General features: G+C 31.8%; 1 protein-coding gene across 1 annotated transcript; it reads left to right on the top strand.

Annotated features, from left to right (window-relative positions):
* Positions 1-2741: 2741 nt before the first annotated feature.
* LOC149546969 (protein NRT1/ PTR FAMILY 5.2-like) lies at positions 2742-5537 on the top strand. The gene is made up of 4 exons (XM_089794077.1): positions 2742-2850; positions 2931-3148; positions 3230-3789; positions 4649-5537. Exons 1-4 carry the CDS (start codon positions 2742-2744, stop codon positions 5535-5537), a joined length of 1776 nt encoding a protein of 591 aa, XP_089650203.1.
* Positions 5538-27383: the final 21846 nt, after the last annotated feature.

Consider the following 27383-nt stretch of genomic DNA (forward strand, 5'->3'; position numbering starts at 1 on the left):
TAGATCCTTCCACAAAGGTAAAATAAGACACCACTCAATAAATAAAAATAATATTCATGGGGATAAAGATAGGTCCACAAGTGATCAAGAAGTTATACCCATGGCCTTAAAAAGTCTTTATATCACAAAAACCTCACAAAAGTCAAACATTGCATTTTACTCAAGGTGCCAAGAAAGAAAATGCTTTGAGAAAAGGGAAACGTTTACTCTCGAATATGATGAAATAGAATTCCATGAACATAGGACAAGGATTCATGATAGGTCCAAAGTAAGCAACAAACTATGTAGAAAGAAAGAACATGAACAACAAGGATGATTCCTTGAACAACAAACAAGAACAAACAACAGGAAATATTTGTTGGTTGATGGAAGATTTTCAAAGAACACAAGATTCTCCCACATCACTAAAATGTTACTTGCCTTGTTTATTCATAAATTTCCTCTCACTAGCATTTGATTTTATCTTTTTTCAATCATTGAAGATATGCTCTTATTTTTCACATGTTAACCAAATTCTTATGTTCGAAATACCATTGTTTTATCTTGTCCCAAATAAGGGTTTTCCCTCTTGTACAAAACAAGGGGCTTCCCTCTCATATGTTGACAAGGGTATTTCAATTCCTTAATTGTACCATTCTAGCATTATAAATCTTATTTAGAAGTTGGGATATCTTATCTTCCCTTTTGTCGAAATAAATCAATATTGGTCGGTGACTCTTTTTGGATAGTAGTGAAATTAATAGAGAATGGTCTCACTATTATATACATTGTCTTACATGCAAGACCTTTATGTGCAATGATTTCTTAGCTACATTAAATCAGTAGTTTACCTTGATTCACTTCAATTGCATTTCGATAAATATGTAGTATTTTTATTTTTCATCCTAGCATATATACTATTTGTGCAAGATTGTAAAACCTTTCAAAATATTTATTTAACAATTTAATAAATACAAGATCTTGTAGTAAGAAAAACAAATTCTCTCAATATATATTTAGAACATTAACAATCCTTATAGAAAATGTAAGAAATTACTCAATTCCATAGGTGGCATCAAAGAAGCTAATTTTAGTACATTTTAAAAAAACATTCATGAATATAGCTTGTTTTTCCTACTCTCCCCTTCTTCGAACATTGATATTTAATATGAGTAATGTGCAAAAATGATATGATGGCTTCCCAATGATCAGGAAAACATATTAGTATTATGAAGCTTAAGGGACTAATAAATGATGTAACAACATGAAGGAAAAGCCTCCTAAACTAGAAAAAAAGGTGCAATCAAAAGACTCTACTTTTAATGACATAGTTAGTAAGAAAAACAAGAAAACTAAAGAGGAACCCATATAAAATAGTTCTAGAATATTCACTACAATGAAGCCTTAGAAGGGTTTTGTATTCTTTAAAATTATATTATAGAGGTGGAAGAGGAACGAAAAGATGAGGTACAAGAAGGTAGAAACAAATACTATTTTTTCTAAGAAACTAAACTTGAAGACCTTATGGCTAGGGTTGAATAATTAGAAAACCAACGAGAAGATATGTGATGTGAGGGGATTAAAGAAAGAATAACTAACTTGGACAGATCCATTAAGTAGTCAATGATATAGAAACTAAAGAAGAATAGAGTAAACAAGAGGATTGACAATTAGGAGAAAGGAAATAATACTGTGATATCCGTTGTAGTTTTTAATTGATAATATAGTTTTATTTTCTTTGTTATTGCATGTCTTCTATATTATATATGAATTCTATTTATTGAATTACTACATTTATTGTTTATAGTTAGCTTGCTCGTATTGTTTTTTGTTTTCTTGCCCTCTAAGTTACTTCCTATGTTGGCCTTTTCATATGATTCTTTGTAAGGACTAGGGGCCTTTCCCCACCCATCTTAATCAAAAGTAAGAGAAAAGATTGTATTGAATTAGAGTGCATTATATAATTTCCACTTTTAATCAGACCATATAGATCTCCAAATATTAAGTACAATTAAATTATCTTCTTTCTATCATCAAAACAGTTTAAATTTGTAAAACAAAATGTTACATCTTTCCTCAAAATTCAATAAAATAAATAGGATCACTCTTTCATAGTTTTTTTCTTAACTTCACATTTGATTATTGCATGATGAAATTTAAATACTACAATAATCTAAACATGTTTAGCTCTAATAATTTCAATTAGTTGAAATTCATATGCAAAAATAAATTGTTATAAAAGAGAAAAACAATAGCTATTATAAAAGGTTGAAAACATTCCACTATGCATTTTACACTCGAAAGCTCATGGCAAGGAAACAGCTCATGAATATTCGTTAAGGAATAAAAATCTTCGCCCAACTACAACTTGAATCAAGAATTTAGCCCAAGGACCCGGACCCTGCCTCACTATACCGCCAGGGGTCTTCCCTTGCGCTTCTTGACTCCTCGTCGATAGTAAACAAGTTAAATTTCGTTTGCGGTGATCCTTCCTTTAATATTTTACCAAGCATTCAAATACAATAAATTGAGCATTAATAAATCCAAAAACAATGCTGCGCTGTCTTCTAACTTTGAGCGAGCGTCATTTCTACCCCTAAGATAAAATATCTCTTTGACGTTTAGTTGACCTACAGTTACGGTACTCCAATTTTTAGAATTCTTGCAATACGTGGTAAATAGTTGCATAAAATTATAAAAAGCCCCTACTCTTGAAACATCTATATGCAGCTTGTTTTGAGATTATTAAGCTCGGCTGAATTATGGCTAGTGATCAAATAAATTTGACATTAGACGGCTCTGTGGATTCGAGGGGAACACCCGCAGTTAGAACGAAGTCCGGGGGGTGGAGAGCCTGTTATCTCATCATCGGTATAAGTTTTTGTAGTTTCTCTTTGTAAAGAATGTTCCTTATTTGCTTACTAATGTCTTACTTGTTATTTAACTCACAGGCTATGAAGCTGTGCAAAGAATGGCTTTTGCGGGCATTTGGGCAAATTTAATTGTCTATCTAACCAAAACATTGCACGAAGGCACCGTGTCGTCGTCTAGGAATGTCACCAACTGGATTGGCACTTCGTGTCTCACACCTTTACTCGGAGCATATATTGCTGATACATACTTAGGGCGTTTTCGCACTTTCACAATCTTTTCCTGTATATACATCCTCGTAAGTATCTTACTGTATGATATTTTGTTGAATGGATTGAGATAACTCTTTTAATACAAAATTAAGATGGATTTGGAGCAGGGAATGGGGATTATGACTCTGGCAGTCACGTTGAAGTCTTTGAGGCCGCCAGAATGCCCATCAAATGAAGTCTGCGAAAAGGCCTCGTCTTTGCAGATTGGGATTTTCTACTTTGCTTTGTATCTCCTCGCTGTGGGCGAAGGCGGAACCAGACCCAATATTTCCACATTTGGTGCAGACCAGTTTGATGATTTTGATCCCAAGGAAAAGTTGCAAAAGGCCTCGTTTTTCAATTGGTGGGTTTTAGTTTTGTTCGGCGGGAGTCTTTTTGGACAGACATTTCTTGTGTATGTGGAAGATCACATCGGTTGGGGAGTTGCTTGTGGAATTATCCTCTCAGGGCTCGTACTATCCTACGCGGTGTTCATGACAGGAACACCAATCTACAGATACAAATCCATCTCAGGTAGCCCGTTTCAGCGAATGGGCAAAGTAGTTGTTAGGATGATTCAGAATTGGAAAGCGCATGTTCCTTCATATGCATCGACTCTTCATGAAGTAGATGCAAAGGAGTATCTTACTCAAGGCCGATATCCTATCGGTCACACAAAATTTATAAGGTTGGAAATTAATCAGATTTCCCACTTCTTAGATTAAATTGTTTGCAAGTTTTTCTAATCATAGTTTGAATCACATTGATAACGAGTAAAATTGGAGTAAGAGATCACACAATCCGAAAAAAAATAGGGACAATTTAATATGAAAATAGTCATTATTATCATGCTTTCTTGGCAGATGGACTGGAGACCTAATTTTCCTGTTATATGCCTCAAGTCACCAGATCCAGTCTCCCTTCAAATCAAATGATACCAGTTGGAGTATTATGATATTGTTATTACTATGTAGCTTTTTTAATTAATCGAAGTGTTCTGATATTGCTATTAAGATTTAACTGTGTAGTTTTTGAATTAAATTCATTGACTCATTCTTGGTGATCAGTGATTCACACAAATCTATTTCTCATGACAATAAATAGAACACTTCAAACTCATTGAATCTAAGTAGTGATCACAGAGGTGAATCATGAAAACTCCTATAAGATCATCCATCCCTAAACTATTCCAACTGAAATGCACTTATGTTTGAATATAATGTCATAATTATGAGCCATTATTTACTTTTATGTATCTAGATTGCATTATGTTTGAATTCTTTTACAAACTTCTTAGGTCACATTAGTCATCAAAGATTTGTTGAATAATAGAACCCTCGCATGTTTGGTAAGAGAATAGGCAAGAAATTACATTATCCAATCTCGTCCCTTCCCAAAGGACTGCTTATAGAGCGACTACAAAATTTTTGACAGAAAAAGGATCTAACATAAATTTCTTTGAGGGGTAAAATGCATTCAATTTTTTCAACCAATATGTATGAACCAATATATAGCACACATTAAACTAATCTATTTGTGGATAGCAGAATCTTGGACAAAGCAGCAGTACAAAATAACCCAAGCTCGAAGCCATGCACCGTGACAGATGTGGAGGAAACAAAGCTGATCATAAAAGTTCTCCCGATTTTGTTGACGGCCATTTTCCCCTATACATTGCTAACCCAATCCATCACACTCTTCGTGAAACAGGCAACCACGCTGGACAGGCATATGGGTCCTCATTTTGAGATTCCAGTAGCTAGTATTGTAGCTTTTCTTCAAATATCTATTCTTATATCACTCTTAATCTATGATCGCTTCATAGTCTCTGTCTTCCGGAGATTCACAGGAAACCCACGAGGCATAACTATATTACAGAGGATGGGGATTGGCTTGATACTTTATAGCATTGCCATGGTAGTAGCTATGCTAACCGAAATGAAAAGGTTAGATGTTATTGATAGGCTTGGGCTTGCAGATAACGGTAGTGCTATTGTACCTCGTACCGTCTTCACTCTCGTTCCACAGTACTTAGTTATGGGAATGGGTGAAGCATTTCTAGAAGTGGCAAGAATTGAGTTCTTCTATGATCAAGCCCCGGAGAGTATGCGAAGTTTGGGAACCGCGTTATATTTGGCGTCAACAGCTTTCGGGGCATTCCTCAACAGTGTTGTTTTAACTCTTGTGAGTGACCTCACAGGGCGTCATGGGCACAAAAGCTGGGTATTAGACAATGTGAATGCTTCGCGGTTTGATTACTATTTTGCCTTCTTGGGTGTTGTTAATTTTTTGAATTACATTTTGTTCTTGTTTATTTCTTCTTTGTATACATACAAAAGAGAAACAAGTGAAGCTTTGGGAAATGACTCCACCCATGTAACCCACAAAATTGCCTTTAGTGATGGGAACAGTGATGTCATTGAAAATCATATTTAGTGGCAGAACTTATCCGCAACTAGAATTTATGCCCTGCTATGTAATTGTGATGGGATGGTAATATAGAATTAATCAATACTCAAATAAATCATTGGAATAATGAACAGTGTCATCTAGTTTCTTTACCTTTTTTTCTTGGAAAAAAGATCTAGCATTATTGGTACCTTGCATGGAATCATAATACTAGTTGTTTTTAGTTGTTCATTGATTTTGAGTTTTAAAGGTAATTATTATTAGTTACTATTTCTATTGAATTATATAAATAGATAGATAGATAGAATTCTATTTCATTAGAAAAATTATTAATGAATTTTGAAGAGTTGGTAATATTTCTATTTATTACTTTTAATTTATAAAATATAGTGTAAAAATTGAACATATTGATTTCATTATATAGTATAGTAGAAGCAACATTATTAAAAAGAACAAACATTGTAGATGTAAAAGGCTTTGGTATGTAGAATAACATTCTTTGACCATTTTCCTATGAGTTGCCTTCTCTAGACTATAACAAACATTATCTTTTTTTTCTTTTTAGCATTCTTCTTTACATTTTTTCTAAATTTTTATCCCAATAATAAGCACCCCAATTATAGTCTTGCATATGAGTGTGTTGTCAATTCTCTCCAACTGAAAATTACTACTTACTCATAACCTATTTATCTTTGTGTTCTTCCTCCTCATTGCCATAATTTCCAAGAGTATTAAGTCCTTGGAGTCCACTCCTCAAGTGATAATCGTAAGACTACTTTCATAATTAATGTTTACTTCTTTCCATTTAAGCACATTTATATTTTTTTTAATACTATGGGATTTCACATATTCCCCATGTTTTGGACATTTAATATGAATTTTTATGGATTCTAATTAATTAGGAGAGTTTTTTAACAACCAATGCTTGGATTATTATTTTAGGCATGCATACAGAGAATCTTTCATTGAAATGGATTTTGATGAAGTGAGAATATCCATTGCAAGAGCAATAATCTATTTACTTTCTTTTCTACAAGGATATTATTTTGGCTAGTATGGTGGTAGGATTGAAGGAGGTGCAATTTAAAAAATAAAGATTATAAATTAGATAAATAAATTAACCTTCAGTGTGTTAAGGACATCTTTTCTTAGTTGTACAATGTTGCATAGTGAAAAATAAGTGAAGAGTAAGGAAAACTAACTAGTTTTATGTGTAAGATGATAAAGAAGTGACAAAGAAAATTCATGTATATTTTGGAACCTATCTTCAAACATTATATATTTGATCACTTGTTGCTTCCAACCCACATTTGATAGGAATGTAATATTTTTCAAACCCACTTTGGTGTTACTCAATTTATTGTGTTCTCTAAAACCATTTTGTATATGTGAGCAGTGTGATTAAACTAAATATTCTTATCAAATAAAAGGAAAGTATCCTAAATATAATATCAATATGATTTTTTTTATAGAATTAGTGGGTCAACTTCCATGAAAGGAAATAAATGAAGAGTACATTATTATTCCATCCATCACCAAATAGTTCAACTACATGTATATTTGGTACAATGTAAACTAAAAAAACATCATTTGGAGACTAATAACTTTTAACCTCAAAAGAATTGGTTATGAGTTGAGAAATTCAGCCAACTATGAGTATAAATGTTCTTGTATATGATCCTATAACACTTTTAAAATCTTCAATTAGAAAGACAAAATCTATTAAACCCAACTCATAAAATGTGAGGACCATCTCTATCTTCAACATTCAACATTACTTTCACTTCCCAAGATGGTTTCTCGGTGTTCCTCCTTGATCATTATCCCTTTATGATGTTTTATTCATTGTTCATAAAAATAATATGGCTTTGAACATAGTCTCTAAACCAAAAGTCATCAAATGGGATATAATACCATTGTATATAATTTTGCCATCTAGAAGTAAGAACATCTTAAAAAACACAATTCTCTCTCAAAACTATAAAATTTTTCTTTATAAGCTAATTTCCATCACATCATAAATTTATTCAAATATTGATTTTTTCTCCAGATGTATCTAATTATATAGTGACCACCAATTCAACATTCTCCTCCAAATAAATAACAATCTTTCACAACCTTAGAAAGGATGTCTCTTGATACATACTCTTCTTTCATACATTGTTTTATAACTTTCTCCAATAACCTAGGTCTTGAAGAATATAATTATAATTTCAAAAAAAAAAATTTAATATGGGTAAGGGGTAAAACACCATTGGCTTATTTTCTATATGAAATCCATCACAAATAATTGTGCTAATTGCATTTTGTGTTTTCCAACAATCCAATATTGAAATATTTCACATATGTAATAAAATAAAATAAACATGATATGAGATGCTCCAATTTCTTAATGAGGATACATGTTTATATGGTTATTCAATAGTTTGCATTCCATTAAATCTAAGAATTTTCTTGAAGCAAAGAAAGAACAAGAAAACTAAAGAAAGAAAAGAAAAAGTAATTATTTGAAAACTAGAGATGTTCTCTTATATATTCAGAATCACGGACAAAATACCCCACTAGTGCTAGATGTTTGTGATTTTCATCCTTAACACATGCAATCAAGAGCATGAGATAGCCTTCTCCTAGGTTGGCCCTTACACTTTGTTAGTCTCTATCTTCTTCCCTTTTTCAATATCCTCAATTTTTTTGATTATTCTTCTTCACACTTTTACATGACATTTATTCACAATAGAAATAATTATAATCACTATCTTGTAAAAAATATTGTTGTTCATTCTTACTAACTACTCCATTATCATCTCCAAGGTAGCACTTTTATGTCTATTTAGATCACAACACATGATGTCCTTATAATTTCCTTTAAATTCTTATTCATTACTATAAGGTCTTGAGTGAAACAAAGAAATTTTTGCACTGTTATTTTTTCCTCATGATTTCTTTATCTCCTTCATCATACTCCTCATTTTAATAATTTTTAATAATATCTATCCCTTTACATACTTCACTCAATGTAGTATTCTAAGTCCATTTTATAAGACATGTTGAATATTATCCCTTTACATTATTTACTCTTTCCATACTTGTTTGGGATTTTAGCATATTTCATTGTTATTGTGGATGCTTCAAATGAATGTCTACGGTTAATTAGGCAATTCAAGGAGGAATTTTCACAACCATGGCTTCGATTTTATTTTTAAAGGGTACATTGTGGGAGTTTTTCAAAGGAATAACTATTCATGAATAGGTAATATCTATAGTATCAATATTATGTTTAATTGTCTTTTCTATGGTTATTCATATGGCTTTGACCAACATCGACTTATTTAAAGTAGTGGTGTGATTGAATAAGAAGGAATATTAAAGATATTAATTATAAATTATCAAATCATCTTCTTATATTGAAAAGGATATGTTTCCTTGGTTTTGAACACTGTGTTATAGAAAAAAGATTAAATTTAAAGCAAAATAGGTAGTTTTTAATGCATAATCTAGTAAAGAAAAGAAAATTAATGTATATGTATAATGGATAACTTTTCTTGAAGTGTGATACCTTTTTTCATGTAGTAGCTCACAATTTGCACACATTTGGAAGTAATATTTATCAAAAACATTTTGTTTTCACTTGTCATATCCTCCCTTCTTTAAGGCTATTTTTATATAGTCCTCATATGTATACTTCCCTTTTCTGGCTCAACAAATTATCTCCTTTAGAAAGGGTACTAGTAACTTGTGTTATGAGATTACGTGAAACCTCAATTTTGATGCCTCTCATTTCATCCTTACCAAAATTCTATCTATTTACAAAATATAAAAATAATTCCTATACTTTAATTTCATTTATTTCTAAAAATTAACGCAATCCCACAACTTACACATATTTCTTAGACTCATACATTTTTTATCGAGGGAAATGTTCGCAGTTTCATCTCTATGCCTCTCTTCCCCATTGCCATATGATTCCCTTACTCATTGATGGTAAGAAGAGTATTGAAGTAAAGACCTCAAATTTTTTATTTTATTTTAAAAGGCATATTTTTATTCTTGTCAAATGCACTTTGAAGGTTATTGAATTAACCATTATTCTAATAATACATTTTTACCTTCCACAAGTGAATCTGTGTGCACGTGTGCACGCGCCCATGTGTGTGTGTGTGTGTGAATAATTTATAAATTAGGAATCATCCCAAGAAGGATAAATAAATTAAATTAATATCAAACTCAAACAACTAAAAGAATGCAATTGACTAGAAGTTACTATCCATTACCATACCATATTAGGGGAGGTGAATTTGGGTTTATCACTATGAAATCTAACTAATAATTTATTAATTCCAATGTTCCTAAAATGGATAACAACAAGCATCAATAATTATGAGGAAAAGATCACACCTTTGGTGCAAGTTAAAGTTAATTATCCATAAACTCCAACCTCCATCACTAAGGAAATATACCTATCAATATATATATAGAATTGCAAGGGATTAAGACATCATGTAGATTTGACTAGTTGAGTGAATAGAATTGTGTCCCTATCCATACTTAAAAAGAAAATGTACAACTATATATGTAAACATCCAATATACAAGGCACTATGGGTCAAGTACAAAGCAAGGGTTAGGTTAAATCCATAAAATAATGCATCATCTAGTTTTGGTTAGTTTCATTATTCATATTAATAACCAATAAGACACTACTAATCATACATACAAATGAACAATAATCATGATAATTTACAATATAATAATAACATATAAAAATTTAAATCATTAATAAGATCTTTAAATAAAAATAAATAAACAAGTAATAGGAACATGGATATTAATAAAAATACTCATATAAGAGAAACTAGAATAATCATAATATCCTCATCTATATTTTCTAGTTTCTGCAAGAGTATATACTAAATATAATAAAGAGAATACTCACATAACAGTCACATATTTCAAATAAACCATCCTTATGTATAAGGCCATATAATTATAATCATGAAATAAGAAGGGGTGAATACACATGAATTAATCCACTAAAGAATCTATGTATTGTCAGTAGAAAAAACTAGAAGAAAGTTAGAGCATAATGAATTAGATAAGCACATCATACATAATCATACTTCTGTGAGTGAAGGATGCATAGGAATTACTATAACATTTCCTATATACCAACAATCCTATCCAAGATATGTTAGTCTTTAGAGGGTACCACATTAAAACCATATATTGCATCTCAAAAGAAAATTATAAATTAAAAAAGGGAAGAGACTAATGCACATGAGAAGATGATAAACAATTAGGGCATATATTTCATTATTAGATGAAAAAGTTCTTTCAATTTAATTAACTATATATATGTGTACAATATTAAGCCATTCTTCTACAACCTTTAACAAATGATTAATAAAATAGATATATGTAAAATTAATACATATTTATTCTCATTTATGTTTCATTATTTATGAGCATCCAAATTTATTCAAACTTCAAATTCCATCCAACAAATTACAAGGCTCCCAATAAATGGTGAACACTTAAAATCAAATACAATCACATAAGATTAAGAGATATTATAAATAATAAATTGAATAAGAATTACAACTATCCTCAACGTTGGGAAATATGATAACAAAAGAAAATAACTTCCATGAAAATCAATAAAGCTTCTCAAAGGAAAATCTTATAAGTAAATGAGTAAAATTTATATCATTTTGTCAAGACCAATGTTACAAGAAACTGCATATCATGCATTCTTTGATCCCTCTTTCAAATGATCATATGCAAATATGAAATATAAACAAGATTGTTCAAGAAAACATATTGATGTAGGACATATTTAAAATAATTTAACACCTTTCCAAGTTTAAAATCTAATTAAATTAGAATATTAAAAATATACAAATTCTCTAATTAAGAGTCTTTTGATACTATAAAAACACATGGCACCAAAATCCTATTGAAAAAATCAAACATCCCACTGACTAGAATTCTTCTACGAATATACAAAGTCACTAGCTTTGATTTAAGAAAATATTTTGAACTCATTTCCAGTTACCAAGCTTTGAGAAACTAATAATTAATTACATAAAGTACTATAAGAAGCAATCCCTTATAATTTATAAACAATAGAAACACCTAAACACATCAAAGAAAAAAAATATAAAACAAAAGAATTAAAAAATAAGAACAACCCAATCTTTACATTATTTTACTTGAGAGCATACGAAATGAAACGCATCCCTTAAGAAATAATTGTCTACGTACTTCTTACATTATTTAACTTGAGAGCATACAAAATGAAATGCATCCCTTAAGAAATAGTTTGTCTACCAACTTCTTCGATATGTTCTCACGCTTCAACATACCACTACTTTGAACTCCTAAGTACAACTCCAATAGATACTCGAAATAGCAATTTTTCTCAAAGCAATATCCCAATGTAGAAGTATATCAAATACTTTGAACAACATTTTTTAGCCTTACAACAATTAACACACCAATACAACAGAATGGCCAAGATAGATCAGATGAAGGAAATCTTCGTGGAATAATTCACGTCTGCATATATACAACTTCTGAATGAATAAAACATTAACTATATTCAAATCTCAAATAACAAAAGAAATAGATTTAACACCCTATCATTAACTCGTAGAAAAGACTCAAACAACAGATCAACTCTTCACCTAATTTAAGCAATAAATAAATCAATGCCGCGTCTGAAGCGCACAGTTATATAATAAGAGTATTATAATATTATATGGTTACAAAATTTCCTGATAGCTAAACTATACAGCAAGTGGGCATTGGCATCTTCTACGACAACAAACATCAATAACATTTATAATCCCCTCCCGCATCTTCTTGCTAATAGTAGTTTAGTACAGGACAATGAGATTGAGGAGCTTGGATCATAAATAAAGCAACATTGTGTATTCATATATCCAATTGAACATAAAATAATCGCTACTTGTTTATCTTTTGATTTTCAGCCTGCACAATTTCTGTCACTAATACACATTTTGTCAACGCCATGTGCGGCAAACTAAAATCAGAGGTTTTTTATTAGCATTTAGTAAGCAGTTGTAATGTAGGTACATGTGGGTGTGCCCTACAATTGACCGATAGCAAAATATTTAATGTCCCTGAAATTTGCCGGTTAAAACATAAATATGCAGCAAACATTTCTTAGAATTATGTGCATATTACTTACGGCGAGTAATAAAATATGACTGACATTAGGCGGCTCTCTAGATTTGAACTGAAGTTTAGTTCTAATGGCGATTCAATTGTTTTTTCTTTCGCTAGTTGCTATTATTATAAGAGTTTGGCGATTTATGCGTCATTGTGGTTGACTGTAGTTTGATGTATAGTATCTTATTATATGTTTTTTATTAATCAATTGTGTTTTCTTAATACAATGTAACCAAATTCTAATATTATAGATTTATGTAGACATCAGTCTTAGTCTAAGTTTAGGAATATTTAGATTTAATTTAATAATTATTTTAAGTGTGATATGGCTGGACACAACTGAGTGGTTGTTGATATGTCTTAATTAATTTTTATTAGTTACTTGGAAATGATAGATATTATATATTTTTTCTAATATGCTAATGTATTATGTCACTTATAATATAATACAAAATATCATTTTGACAAAAAAATTAAATTATGATGCAATCAAACTGATAATATTTTAATCAAAAAGAAAAAAAAAGTTAATCTACTCAACAACTTATTCATGAAAATATCTATGCATATTCATAATAAAATCATTTCCAATCTTTTAGCATCAAATGCACAATTTCCTTGTAATAAGGTCATTTTTAAAAGGACAAGCATTTTAGGCATGGACAAATACAAAATGATTTAATAGAGGTAGTGGAGAGAATTGAAAGGGTGGAATATTTATCAAATAGAGGTAACATTGCAAACAATGACATAAATTATATGATTAAAAACTAGTAGGTGGATTTTGAAATTTTAAGGATATAATTTAGTCTTCTAACCAAACAAATAAACAAAAAATAAAATTAGTGAAGGTATGTACCTTGTTCACACATTCAAGTGATAATCAATAGGATACTTTAGATTAAATTTACTTAGGAGTTGTATAACTTCCTCAAGATATGCTTCTTCTCAACTACTCATGATTACATTCCAACTAGAGTTTCATATTTAATCACATGTTACTTCAACATTTTATACTTAAATTACTTCTTCTTTATTTCTTTAGCTTCTCTAATCTACTTTCATGCATGAACATAAATAAATAAAGAACTTAACACCATAACACTTTGACACAATATATGGTAACCTAGAAACCATTCAAGGAGAAGGTAAAACAAGGGTGGCGATGATGCTCACAATGCTTCACTACTGCAGTAATAAAGTTGGCATGTTAGGGTTTACAATTGATCACTTATGGTGATCTACTTAGTTAGGAGTATGAAGGACTATTAGATCCACCTTGTGAAAGGATTTTACAATACAATAAAGTATGCATTCAATAAAGAGATTCAACAAAGAATTGTTAGGTCCACCTAGTTAGAGAATTTTATGATGCACCTGTTATGATGAATCAATAGGATGATCTCTTGTGTGAAACTCTATTTTTCAATGTAGATCCTTTGAATAATTTGATCACTTAACTATGATGGATAAGTCTATTGATAACAATTGTTCAATTGTATATTGTTGTTGATAGTACACAAATGCTATACTCTAATTGAGCACTACCACTTGGAACCAAGTTCAGAAGACTCTAGTATGAGTTGAGCATAAGTTTAGAAGAAGAAAACTTTAGTGTGAACCAACTCAAGTTAGTTACCCAAGGAGTTCACTGTAAACTGGGTCAAGTCAGTTACTAAGGAACTCAATGGTAACTGAGTGACCTTGTTTTTGATGACCTATTGCAGATTAATTTTATCTATTAATTGGTTTATGCAAGCCAACACAGTGGATGATATTTCTTCACTTGAAAGGGTATTCAAGTTTACTTGACATTGGGTTTCATATATATATAAAAGGTCAAGATATGGATTAAAATATGTGAACTTAGAGAACAAGATAAGTTGTGAATAAAGAAGGATATCTGATTTAGAGCATAGTATCCAAGGAGCTGCAAAGAATATTCTAATCAAGGAGGATTCAGATGATAAGCCATAATAGTGATATGAATATGCAATTCAGTTGCTCTATCAATCACATCGATCATTGTTACTCTCTAACAATTGTAGTAGTGAAAAAATATCTTAATAGAGTTGACATAGCAAGCATTTTGTAAATCCTCTAACAAGGTGGCATTTCTAGATTGAAGTGTATTAAGAGCTCTAACAAGGCCACTACTAACAAGGTGATTTAAATCCTTTAATAGGGTCACACCTAATACTGTGTTTTGTAACCTTTAACATGGTTGGCTCCTAATAGGGCTCACTTTAGAAGAGTGAAACTTGTAACTAGTTGCATTGGTGGTTTTCACAAATTGGGTTTCCATGTTAAATTTTGGTTTCTCATGTGTTCATGTTATTTGATTATTTCTTTATACGCATCATTATCATAATCTATTTCTTTTTTAACTAAGCTATAGGGAATATCTAGTTCTAGGTAAGTTGTGAGTTGAAATGAAGTTTGTATTGGTATCTAAGGGATTTGGAATTGCTTAAGTGGTAACTGATTCAACCCCCCGTCTTAGTTACTACTCTTATAGTTCCACCAATTAGTATTAGAGGTCTTGGTGCTTATTGGAAAGATTTCAAGGACCTAAGTTAAAGATCAAGATGTGTTATAGAAGAGATATTCCTAAGTTGAGCAAAGACATCTTCAAAGCATGATAGGATCTCATGAAGTTGCATTTAGGAAACATTGGAGATATAGACCTAAAATTCCTAGAGAATCAGTATCTATCACCTCTTGATCCTTTGACTATAGATCATATGGTAGATAAAAATAATCACAACACAATGATTATTGACATTACTTCTGCTCTAAATAATGTTGAATTTTTTGAAGTTAAATATTATCCTAGTACTCATGAAATGTGGAACAAGATACAACAGATCTATGGAGGAGAAGACAATGTGATGAAAACCAAAGGAGAAGGTTTAAGAGGTCAATTGAATGATCAAATGGAAATGAGATAAGATGAAAACATTGTAAAATAGAGTGAGAGAATCAAATCAAGTGTGAGTGCCATTAGAGCTTCAAGAGGAAAAATTGAAGATGTAATAGTAGTTAATAAGGTATTAAGAACTCTTCTTCCTATTTATGCAATTAGAGTTTCAGCTATTGAAGAGATGAGATGTGATCCCAAAAGTGATATAACTTTGTATGCACTAGTGGGAAGGTTAGAAACTTTTGAGTTGGATAACTTTGATAACTATCTTCCTGGATCCTGCAACATAGAATTAACATTTAAAGAAAAACTAACCTTTGATAGAAAGAGAGGAAACTCAAAAGGAAAACAATCTAACAATGAAGAAGAAGAAGAATATGATGATGACCTTAAGGCCATTGAAGCCCTACTTTCAATAAGGTTACCAAAAGGAAAAAATAAATATAACAACAAAATTCCATTGATTTATTTTTCTTGTGAGGAAGTTCGTCACATTATTGCAAGGTGGCCAAATAATGAAAGTGAAGATGACAAAAAATCTAGCAAGTTCAAAGGAAAGAAATGTTTCAAGAGCTACAAAGACTACAATGCCAAAGGTAAGAGATCTTGTTATATTGCTAAAGATTTAGACATTGATGATGAAGATGAAATGGTATATATTTCTATTAAAGATAAATTAGATGATGAGGATAATGAAAAGATGGTAGTTATTTCTCATGTTAGCAAGAATGACACATGGATAATAGATAGTGGGTGTTCTCATCACATGACTGGTGATAAAACTAAGTTTCAACACTTGGAGCACTATGACGGTGGATGTGTTAAATTTGGAAATAATGAACCATGTTATGTGAAGGGAAAAGGTTTCATTTCATTGAATGATGAAATCAAATGTGATAATGCCTATTGGGTAGAAGGACTAAGACATAATCTTCTAAGTGTGACACAACTGAACATCATTGCATTCAAGGTAGAATTCATGAATGGGAAGGCCAGGCTTCTAGATGGTAAAGGAAACCTAGTTGGAACTGAAAATCAAGAAAAGGTAATATATTCTATCTACATCTCACCAAAAGTTCATGCTTCATGGCACATGTAGAGGAAAGTTGGTTATGGCATAAAAGTTTGTGTCATGTAAAATTTGATAATTTGGTTACTATAAGAAAGAACAAAATAGTAAGAGGTATTCCAAATCTAAAGAAACCTAAAATGGCCATATACAAACAATGTCAGATTGGGAAGATGGGTAAAACTAGCTTCAAAAGTAAGAATTTCAATGCTAAAGAAGTCTTGAAACTAATTGTCATATAGATGTTTCTAGGCCAATAGGTATAGATAGCTACACTAGATGATGAAAATAATGTACTTGAAGGAAAAGTTTGAAGCTTTTCAAAAATTCAAGTGATATCTAGCTAGAGTTGAGAAAGAAATAGATAAGAAGCTAAAATGCCTAAGATATGGTAGAGGAGAAAAATTCATCTCTAATGCAATGAATTCTCTGATGATAGAGGAATCAAAGGATAGGTATATACACCTAGTATACCTCATCATAATGGCATAGAAAAAAAAAGCAATATATCCATCATGGATTGTTATGTATTATGGTATGGCTATAAAGCTAATATATGTTATTTCAAATTATTTGAAAGTAAATGTTATCTTGAAAGACACAAGGAAAGGAAAATTTGATGTGAAAAGTGATGAAGGCATTTTCTTAGGATACTCCAACAAGAGAAAGCATATAAATGTTTGAATCTTTCTATTCAAAAGATTATAGAAAGTGTACATGTAAAAATTGAGGAGTTTGTAGAAAAGAATAAAGAACAAAGAGAAATAGAAGCTAGAGATTACAATTTTATTATTATTATTTTTTACTTTGAGCCTCATACTTTACCTCGAGTTCAGTAGATTACCCCACCCAAGTCACCTAACTCTGGAGTGTCAACCAAATTACATGTAGTGTCAATTGAGTTGTAGCCAATCCCACTTGAGCTAGAGATAGTTCAAACCAAGTCTTAAATAGAGGAACTTGAGTCATAATCTATGGGAACTAAGTCTCAGATAGTATAAACAAAGAAGAATTCAAAAATTCATAGAACCTTTGAGCATGGTGAACCAAGTTAATCTGATTAAGAATCTAGAAGTAAGATACCTACACTTGGTAGATATGTTAGAAGACATCACGCATCTAAGAAAATAATTGGGGATCAAACAAGAGGCATAATGAAAAGGAAAAAATTAAAAGGTAGATGTTTGATTATTCAATTTGAACCTAGAACTATTAAAGATGCATTGAATAATGAAAGTTGGATAGAGGAAATGAATGAAGAGATTGAGAAAATCAAAATGAATAATAATTAGACTCTTGTTCCTAGACCCAAGGAAAAAAATGTAATTTCTACAAAGTGGGAATTCTGTAACAAATTGAATGAAAAGAGCAAAGTATCAAGGAATAAGGCAAGGCTAGTGTACAAATGATGCACTTAATGTTGGTTAACAATTTTTCCCCTTGTTAGATTTTATAACTTGACTCTTTGATACACAATATTTTGGAGAGACAAAAGGATATTTACCAACAAATGGATCAGTGAATGTATTCTATCATAGCCCTCTAAATTGATAGGTAAAACTCCCTTACGATTTGCAATGAATATACTTTTATGAGATTAGAAGTTTTGACATTATCAGCTCTTAACATGAGAGCACTAAAGGAAAAGAAAATTGTTTGTAGACAAAAAAAATTTAGGCAAAATATATTTGAAAAACCTATCACACCCAATGGAATGATTGTAGTAGATTATCTTGAGATTTCTAACTTGTACTTCTATTCTAAATGTAGATTAACCATTTAAATGCAAAAGAGGAATGGGAGAAGAAATGTATATGAAGACAATTTGAAATATTTTTAACTATCAATCTTGAAAGAAATGGAATCTAACAAGTAACTAATAGATTCATATAAATTTATCTTTCACTTCCCAATGAAACTATCTAACATGTTATGAAACCAACAAGAGAGGAAACATAACCATATATGAAGAAAGTAAATGTGATCACCTTTACTGTAACTACTAAAATGGAATGGAATCCATAAAATTATCATAGAATCACATATGATTGTCTTTCAACTCTTAATGTAGAACTAATCTATGCATGGGAAATCAAACACATGACAAGAAAATAGGGTAAATGGAATTAAAAAACCAATTCACCATCAAGATTGCCAACCTCTGTATTATCAAAAGAAATTGCATTTATAGTTTTCTATCACCCCTCAATTCTAGTAGAGAATTAGTCAAAAAATAGAAAGAAAATATAAAAAATACATGAAAAATATCTAATCTTCTATTGGAATTGCAATAGGAAACATAAACTTATGAGAGAGGGGTGGGTGAATCAGTAGTTTAAGCTTTGACCCATAAAATCATTCACTGTTCATCCATCTCATACATTCAATAAGTAAACTAAAATAACATGTAAAGAATATACATCTAAATCATGTAAACATATAAGGATTCACACACATATGACACCAAATATGATTACCTAGAAACCCTCCAATGAGAAGGTAAAACTAGGGTGGGGATGACACCCACAAATCTTCACTACTGCAGTAATAAAGTATATCTAATGAAGGTTACAATGTTTTGATCATGAGACATGATCTACCCTATGAAAGGTCTACCCTATTATGGCTTAGAAAAAATTCTAGGCCTTACCCTGTTAAAGGATTTCAATACCCTATTAGAAGTATGCCTTGCTAAAGAACTTTAAATCAAAATTAAGTAAGCACCCTATTAGAGTATTTCAATATAGCCTATTAGGACTACTCTATTAAGAGATTTGACTAATTCACCTACAAGAATGATTCATCAATTATCTTGTGGTTAGAATTTGATTATTTGATAACATATCACCTCTAGACTAATTTATTCTCGATCCTGCTTGATCAGATGTCTATTTTCTATATGTTCTCTTCCTAGATGTTCTCCTTTAAATTGATTATGCAATGCAATCTCAGATCATAACTCCTTAGTCACCATGAATTCTTTTTTTGTGAATGAAAATTTCTCTCTTTGCTCTTTCATATACCTTTATGCACTCTAGAGAGTTTAGGGTTTGTCCTCCTTAAGAAGACTTAGGTGACTTAGGGTTAGGTATGAATCAACATCTATGATTCATCCATTTTGCCACTTAAACCTTCTCTTTTTCTGATTGGCTACATGTAATTACATTGGGAATTCAACATAAGATTCCTCCTTAGCTCCAAAATATCATAATTCAATCTTTAGTTGGCTCAAAATATGGTTCACATAGTAGTTTGTGCCATTACAAACAACTATGTCAAAACTATCTCACTCGACATCTAAAGTCTCTGATGCTTGGCACATGTTATCTTCTATACTATGACTCAACATCTATATTGCTCAGCATGTTCTAATTACTTGGCTCCTAAATCACTCAGCATACACTGTCTACTTGGAAATTGAGTGACTCGGTATATTAGTGGCTTGACACTCACTGTAGGCTCAACATGCTCTATTCTACACATGTTGTGCTCAACATGTATTACCTGTATTACTAAGTAAATGACATAAGTGTGTAGACATTCACTTTTCAAAACCAATCTGAGATAAAAAATCTCCCCCTTTGACATGAGTGTCAAAAACACTTGGTCGTGCATTGATATCCTTAATCTTATGAGCATAACATATCACTTATTCAACATATGTACAAAACTTCAAAGTTTCAAAATTTTGTAACAATTTATATACCCTAAGAACTGATAACTCCCCTTGAGTTGATAGGCCTTCTTTGTATTCAATGTTTTGAACTCTTAGTGAGTAGACGCGTCTCAACTGATACTCGTTCACTTTATGTTGTTTCTTTGCTTGCTCTCCCCTTAGCTTATTCTGTTTCTTTGTCTCTTTTCTTACTCTCCCCCATTCTTCTCTAACTCCTCCCTATCTCTCCCAAAATCTATATCTCCCCTTTTCTCATTTTCCCCCTTTTTGAAACTTATGTCAATGGGCTATACACTAATAGTGTGTTCATCTAGAAAAGATTTATGGACCTCTAGTATAATTTTGAGAGTTGCATCCCAATTTTCACATGCTACATCCAAAGACTTGATTTGAATGGCCAGCTTGATAGCAAGGTGGACTATGTCATCTAATTTTGAAAGATTTGGGTCTTTCTTCATAAGTGTTTTAGCATAGCCTAATTCCTTATGCAAAATTTCTACGTGGGGTTAATGTTGTTTAGATGCTAATCATTTTTTCTCTTATATTGGCTTCATCTACTGATAATGTAGCTAACTTACTCTAGGTTTGTAGCAAATTTTTGAAGTGCTTCTCTCTTTAAGCTGGTGTTATATGTATTTTTGTACCTAATGCATTTATTTGGCTTTCCAAACTCACAATGTGACTTCCTATCTCTTGTGTGAAGAGTGATGGATTGCATAGTTTATTGTACAATAAGAAAATATTCTCAAGTAACTTCTTCACACTTTCTACTTTAGTTGAGCACCAATGCAACTTGTGTGAGTTCTATATCACTTATTATTTTCTCATTTACTTTATTCTAAAATTTCTTTTCTGATCATTCTAAAAATTTAGCATTTGTATCAAGGCCCACGTCACTAACCTTTTCCACTATAGTTGTTTGTTGTTCAATGAATGGCTTGGTCTCATCTGGAGTAGGCAGATTAAATGCATCTATAAAGATGTCTTTGATGTCTAGCAATACCTAATTTTGCATGTGCTCCCTTTTGAGTAGTCCTTGATGCTTCTTTCTAGCTAGGGCTTCTTGCAAAATACCCATCTTCGATATTGCCATTGTGTCATAGTCATACTTTGGGAACACAATATCTTCATCCAAGCTTACATCTCTATATTGTATTACTTCTTTAGCCTTTGATGAGCTTGGACTTGGCACTGAGATCTATAATGGTGTTGCATCTATGCTTGAATTTTGAAGAGTATGACTTGAAGGTGTGTCAGATTCTAGTAAAGTTACTAGGGCTTGAATTGCTACTTGTTCCTTCAGCCTTGGTGTCAAATCAATCTCTTTAGGATTGTCCTATTCTGTCACAATGCCTTGTGATTCACCTTGTCCTTGTGTTGGGGGTGTAGATAATTCTGTCTTACCTATTTTACTCTATGTTCTTGTAGTGACTTGGGTTTCCACTGTATCCTTTCCAACTATATCAACCTTTTCTAATCTAGCATCAGGTACTTTATCCAAATGTCTTACATGAGTGACTTGAGGGGTGATAGTAGGTGGTTCTTGTGTATTCACCTCTTCCCTTGTTATTTCAGTCACTAATTTTTGGATCTCATCTACACTCACCAATATAGGATTATCACATAATTTTGCTTGTAGTGTAGACTAATCTAGTATCTTCTTGAGATCTTCCTTTCTAAGGGGATTGATGTTATGAGTAGTTAGATCAAAAACATCTAAGTTACTATGATTATTTTAGTATTCTCACTTGTTATATCTTGAGGGTTGACATTAGGCAATTATGCATCTTGTACACTATGTTCTAATTGATGCTCTAACTTAGCTATTGCCTAGTCATCTTCTTTAATTTCTATCCCTCCCTCAATGGTATCTTCATTGTTATCATCTTATTCATCATCCTTGACCTCTATGGACTCTTTTTCACCTACCTTTATTGTTGCTAGTGCATATGTGACTTTCCACATCTATGTGGACTTCTTAACAAGATCTTTAATATTATTTTGCAAGATGTTGAAGGCTCTATATTTAGGTACAAACCTAACTACATATTCCTTCATATCCTTAGCAATTTGTGCCTTACTAAGTTCAGGCATCACTTGTGGAAGTGAAGTATCTCTTATTTGTCTTTCCAAGTTTAAACAATAGTGTCATTTCTGCTCAACTCTCTTATATAGACTTTTAGGCATAGAGATAGAAATTTCTAGTGGGGCTTTCTCAAAATTTTCCATCATGGTATATATAGAGCCTTCCTCCACTTGATTCTTTTATACTTTACCAAAGTTATCAAAATCAACATGAAAAAATCCTAGGATAAGTCTGCTCATCATATTTGACTTGTGCAATGTATTTCCTCCGCTTTTTCTTAGCTCCTCCTTCCTGCACTTCTAGTTTGGCTTTCTCCTTGGCCTTTTGAGTAGTCACACATGCACTAGCCCTTGTACTAGTTGTAGTTGGTTTGGGTTGGCTTGGTTTGATAGTCTTCTTGGACCTTGTCACTGGTTGGGCCTTAGCCTTTCTCTTCTTTTGATCAGTGGGAGTAGGCGCTTCCTTAGTTTCTTCTCCCTCAGTACCTTTAGCAACTTCTATCTCCTCCTCTTTCTAATCTTCTCCCATTCCTTTTGTAAGTGCTTTTGGTGCTTGTGTTTGGATGTATTCTTACTCTTCATCATCTTCTTCTTAATCCTCCTCCTACTTGGCACATTCACCAAATTTTGCTTTCAATTTCTTCATCAACTTATCCTTCTTCGTGAAACCATAGGCAATCTTCAATTCCATAGTAATACCTAATTTTTCCATCTCATAGTTTCAAAATGCCTTGTCATTTTTGTCCACCTCTTCAGCCAGTAAAGCTGTAATAGCTACAGATACTTCATCTACATTTATTTCATATCCTAAGGGTCTCAACCATCTTACGCTTGAGTAGCAGCTTGAAAAAATGTGTAATCAACATCCACTAGGAAAAAAATATCATTATAATGCTTTTCCACTAGTGATACTAGAATTCTAAATCTTTTCTTCATTGATTTCTTAAAGTCCTCAAAGTAACTTGTCATCATAGACTCAAAATTCTCATCTAATTGTTCAATGAACTCACCAATCTGTACTACCACTGATCTTTTTTTTTTCCATGCATTTATGCCAAATGTAGGAAAAGTGTTTTGAACATAAAATAATACACATATTAGGATAGAACCAAATTTGAATTGAGCACTCTTAGTCTTCCTTATTTCTCCTAGGTTCTCAACCAATTGTTGTAGTTGTAACTCTGCAAAATCATATTTGTGATATTTCTTTACAATCTTATAACCAACATCTACTGCAATTAATGGCACATTTTTCAATTTTCTAGATTGGTAAAATTTATGTGAAACAACCCTTATTGCAAAGTCTATCAATGGATTAGTAATGGTGTCAATTGTCATTCCTCTCTTGTTCCACATGGCTCCTGTATTCTTCTTAATGACCTCTTTTGAATTGTTCCTTAGATTCTTAGGCTGATCTAGGGTTGGATATCCTATTAACCTATGGATTAGGCTTTTAGTAATTTTGATAGGTCGATCATCTAGCTATAGTGAATTTTCATGTATCTTGCTTAATACTATCCTAATCCATTCTATTTTTAACACATTTGGGAAATCTATGTCTCATGTTAACCCTTTGTTTTTAACAATTTTGAATTCTTCCCTCAGTACACCATTCTCACAAAGTCTTTCATATGCTTGCCTAATCTCTATATCACCAATGCTTCCAATCTTACAATTCTAAGATTTCCTAGATCATCTTGTACCACTAAAATGTTTGGTGGTATCATGGATAACGCACCGAAGGGGTCTTGGTTGTAAGAAATGTCTAGAATGGTTTTGGATATTGGTTGCTTAACCTCATTACTAACTAGTTGCACATTCAAAACCTCCTTACCCTCTACATTCTTTGAACTAGATGCCATTATGAAAAACTAGGGTTTACAAAAATATAAATAGTGTAACTTGACACTTGATAAATACCTTGCAAGATCTAATGAAATGATGTTGAATCGCTGCACAAATCTTTTGCAATCACTTTGGATTGATTTCCAAATCACCTCTTTCTCTACTTGCTCTTTCTTGATTTAGAAATGATGTAAAATGAGTTAAAATCAATCAAATACCCTTTTGAAAATGTACAATTAATGGTGAGTGCTTAAACAACTATAAGCTTGGCATCAACCAATTTTAGACTCACTCGACATCCATTAGCATTTCACTCATTCAAAATCCATTATGAGCTTAGCATCAACTAGCCATTCTATTAACTCAACATCCTCTAGCATTTCACTCGACACTCATAGGAAACTCTTCATGCTTGACAACAACATGAAAAATTTAAAGATTTTTCTTGGATTCTGAATAACATCTTGCATCTTTTTTCATGATTATGTTAACATTTCAGTACTAAACCCTTTTAGAATTGATGAAAGATATAATTTTTTAAATATCAGTTCCACATACCTCTTGATTGCTTAGTCTGATGAGGTGTGATCACCTGACCCATTGGGTGAAGTGATTCCTTCTCCATTTAATGTGCTACAAACATCCTTTTTCTTCCATGTCTTGTACATTTCATTTCTGACATTTACAACATCTTCCTATCCTTTGTCTTTATCAAATTCACAACTTGGTGCCTTTGACCTTGTTGGGCAATATTTGCTAATGTGACTAGTCTTCAAACAACTAAAACATGTGGTTTGACTTAACCACCTTTTGTGGTCACTTCTGAAGTGTGTTCTAATACAATTCTCAAGAACATGTCTATACTCTTGACAATAATGATAATTATACCTTGTATTATAATCCCAGTTATAAGAGTTTCCATTGTTCCTTACCTTTGTTTTCCTATTTGATGTCCACATGGGCTTGGTTCTGCACTCAAAATCTCTATGTCCATAGTTTTAATAGTTGTAATAATATCCTTCAAATCTTTGTGTGTGTGTGGTCTTTGTTCTGCATTCATGAGCTTGATGACCTTCTTTGTTGCACTTATGACAATGAACCATGTTCTTATACTTGAAATTCTGATTTGTAGTTCTACTCATGCACACATTAGCAGTATGTTTTTTCTTATCACAATTATGACAAGTAGGTTTGGAATTCTTACCTTTATTGCTCCTTTCTTTACCAATTTTGGATGACTCTCCTTCTTTAGTACTTGTGTATCCTGGCCCAAATGTATCATTATTGGATCTAGGGGATCTCAATAATTTTTCAAAGTATTTGATGGTTTTGTTAGGTTTATTGAAACTTTCAGCAAATTCCTTATCCCTTTTTAGGTCACTTTGCAATTGCTCATTCTGGAACTTCAATGTTGTTATCTCAATGTCCTTGACATTCAACTCATAGTTGGCATTCATCATTTGACTCAAAGTATCCAATTGCATATTAGAAATCTTGATTAGCTCTGATGATTCCTCTTCTAGTCTATTGCTCAAAATTCTTTTGTCTTCTTCAATCATGGCTTTTTCTCCCATAGATTTCTTCTTTTTTTTAGTTACTTGACATAGTCGTATGGATTGTAATTCTTGCTCTATCTTTAGATTTTTTATTTCCTCAGGTTGGTCTCTATTCTTTTCCATTAAATCTACAATTGCTACATCAAATTCATTGGAGTCTCCATTAGAAAATAGCTTAGTAGTGTTTATTAATTAGTATCTTGTGTAATTCTCTTCAATAGCAATTTCCTTCCTTCTCTTCAAGGATTTCTTTAAATATTTTCTTGCTTGATTCAATTAATGTAGAATGAGATGTATTTTAATCTCCTGATTCTCAATAATCTTTCCAAACTTGTAGACTTCCATTTCCAAGATCTTTCCTCAAAGCTACAAAGATTCCCTTTTAGAGAATAAGGCTCTAATACCAATTGTTGTAATTACAATAGGAAAGGTAAACTTCTGAGATGGGTGGGTGAATCAGCAGTTTAAGCTTTGACTCATAAAATTATTTACTACTCATTCATCTCATACATTCAATAAGTAAAGTAAAATAACATGTAAAGCATATACATCTGAATCATGTAAACATATAAGGATTCACACACATATGACACCAAATATGATTATCCAAAAGCCCTCCAATGAGAAGGTAAGAATGGGGTGGGGATGACACCCACAAATGTTCACTACTATAGTAATAAAATGTATCTAATGAAGGTTACAATGTTTTGATCATGAGACATGATCTACCCTATGAAAGGTCTTCCCTATTAAAGGCTTACAAATACTATTAGGTCTCACCTTGTTAAAGGATTTAAACACCCTATTAGAAGTATGCCTTGATAAAGGACTTTAACTCACAATTAAGTAAGAACCTTGTTAGAGGATTTCAATATAGCCTATTAGGACTACTCTATTATGAAATTTGACTGATTCACATGCAAGAATGATTTAGCAATGATCCTATAATTAGTGCTTGATTGCTTGATAATAGATCACCTCTAAACTAATGTATTCTTGATTCTCCTTGACTAGATTCTCTTTGTTGTATTCTCTTATCTTCCTCTATTCTCCTTTAAATTGATTTTGCAATGCAATCTCAAATCATAGCTCCTTAGCTACCATGAATGCTCTATTTTCACATGAAAAATTCTCTCTTTGCTCCTTCATACACCTTTATATACTCTAGAGGTTTAAGGGTTTGTCCTCCGTTAGAAGATTTAGGTGACTTAGGGTTAGGTATGAATCAATGAATATGATTCATCCTTTTTTCCTGTTAAACCTTCCCCTTTTCTAATTAGCTGCATGTAATTGCATTGGGAATCCAACTTAATATTTGTCCTTATCTCCAAAATATCATAATTCAATCTTTGGTCAGCACAAAAATGGTTTAAATAGTAGTTTGTGCCATTAAAAATAACTGTCAAAACTATCTCACTCGACATCTGAAGTCTCAAATGTTCAAGACATGTTGTCTTCTATACTATGGCTTGACATTTTTACTACTTCACATGTTCTTCTTACTCATCTCCTAAATCACTTGGCATACA

Source organism: Cupressus sempervirens, chromosome 7 (genome assembly GCF_028749045.1).
Source record: "Cupressus sempervirens isolate cs-2001-9-10 chromosome 7, ASM2874904v1, whole genome shotgun sequence".
NCBI lineage: Eukaryota > Viridiplantae > Streptophyta > Pinopsida > Cupressales > Cupressaceae > Cupressus > Cupressus sempervirens.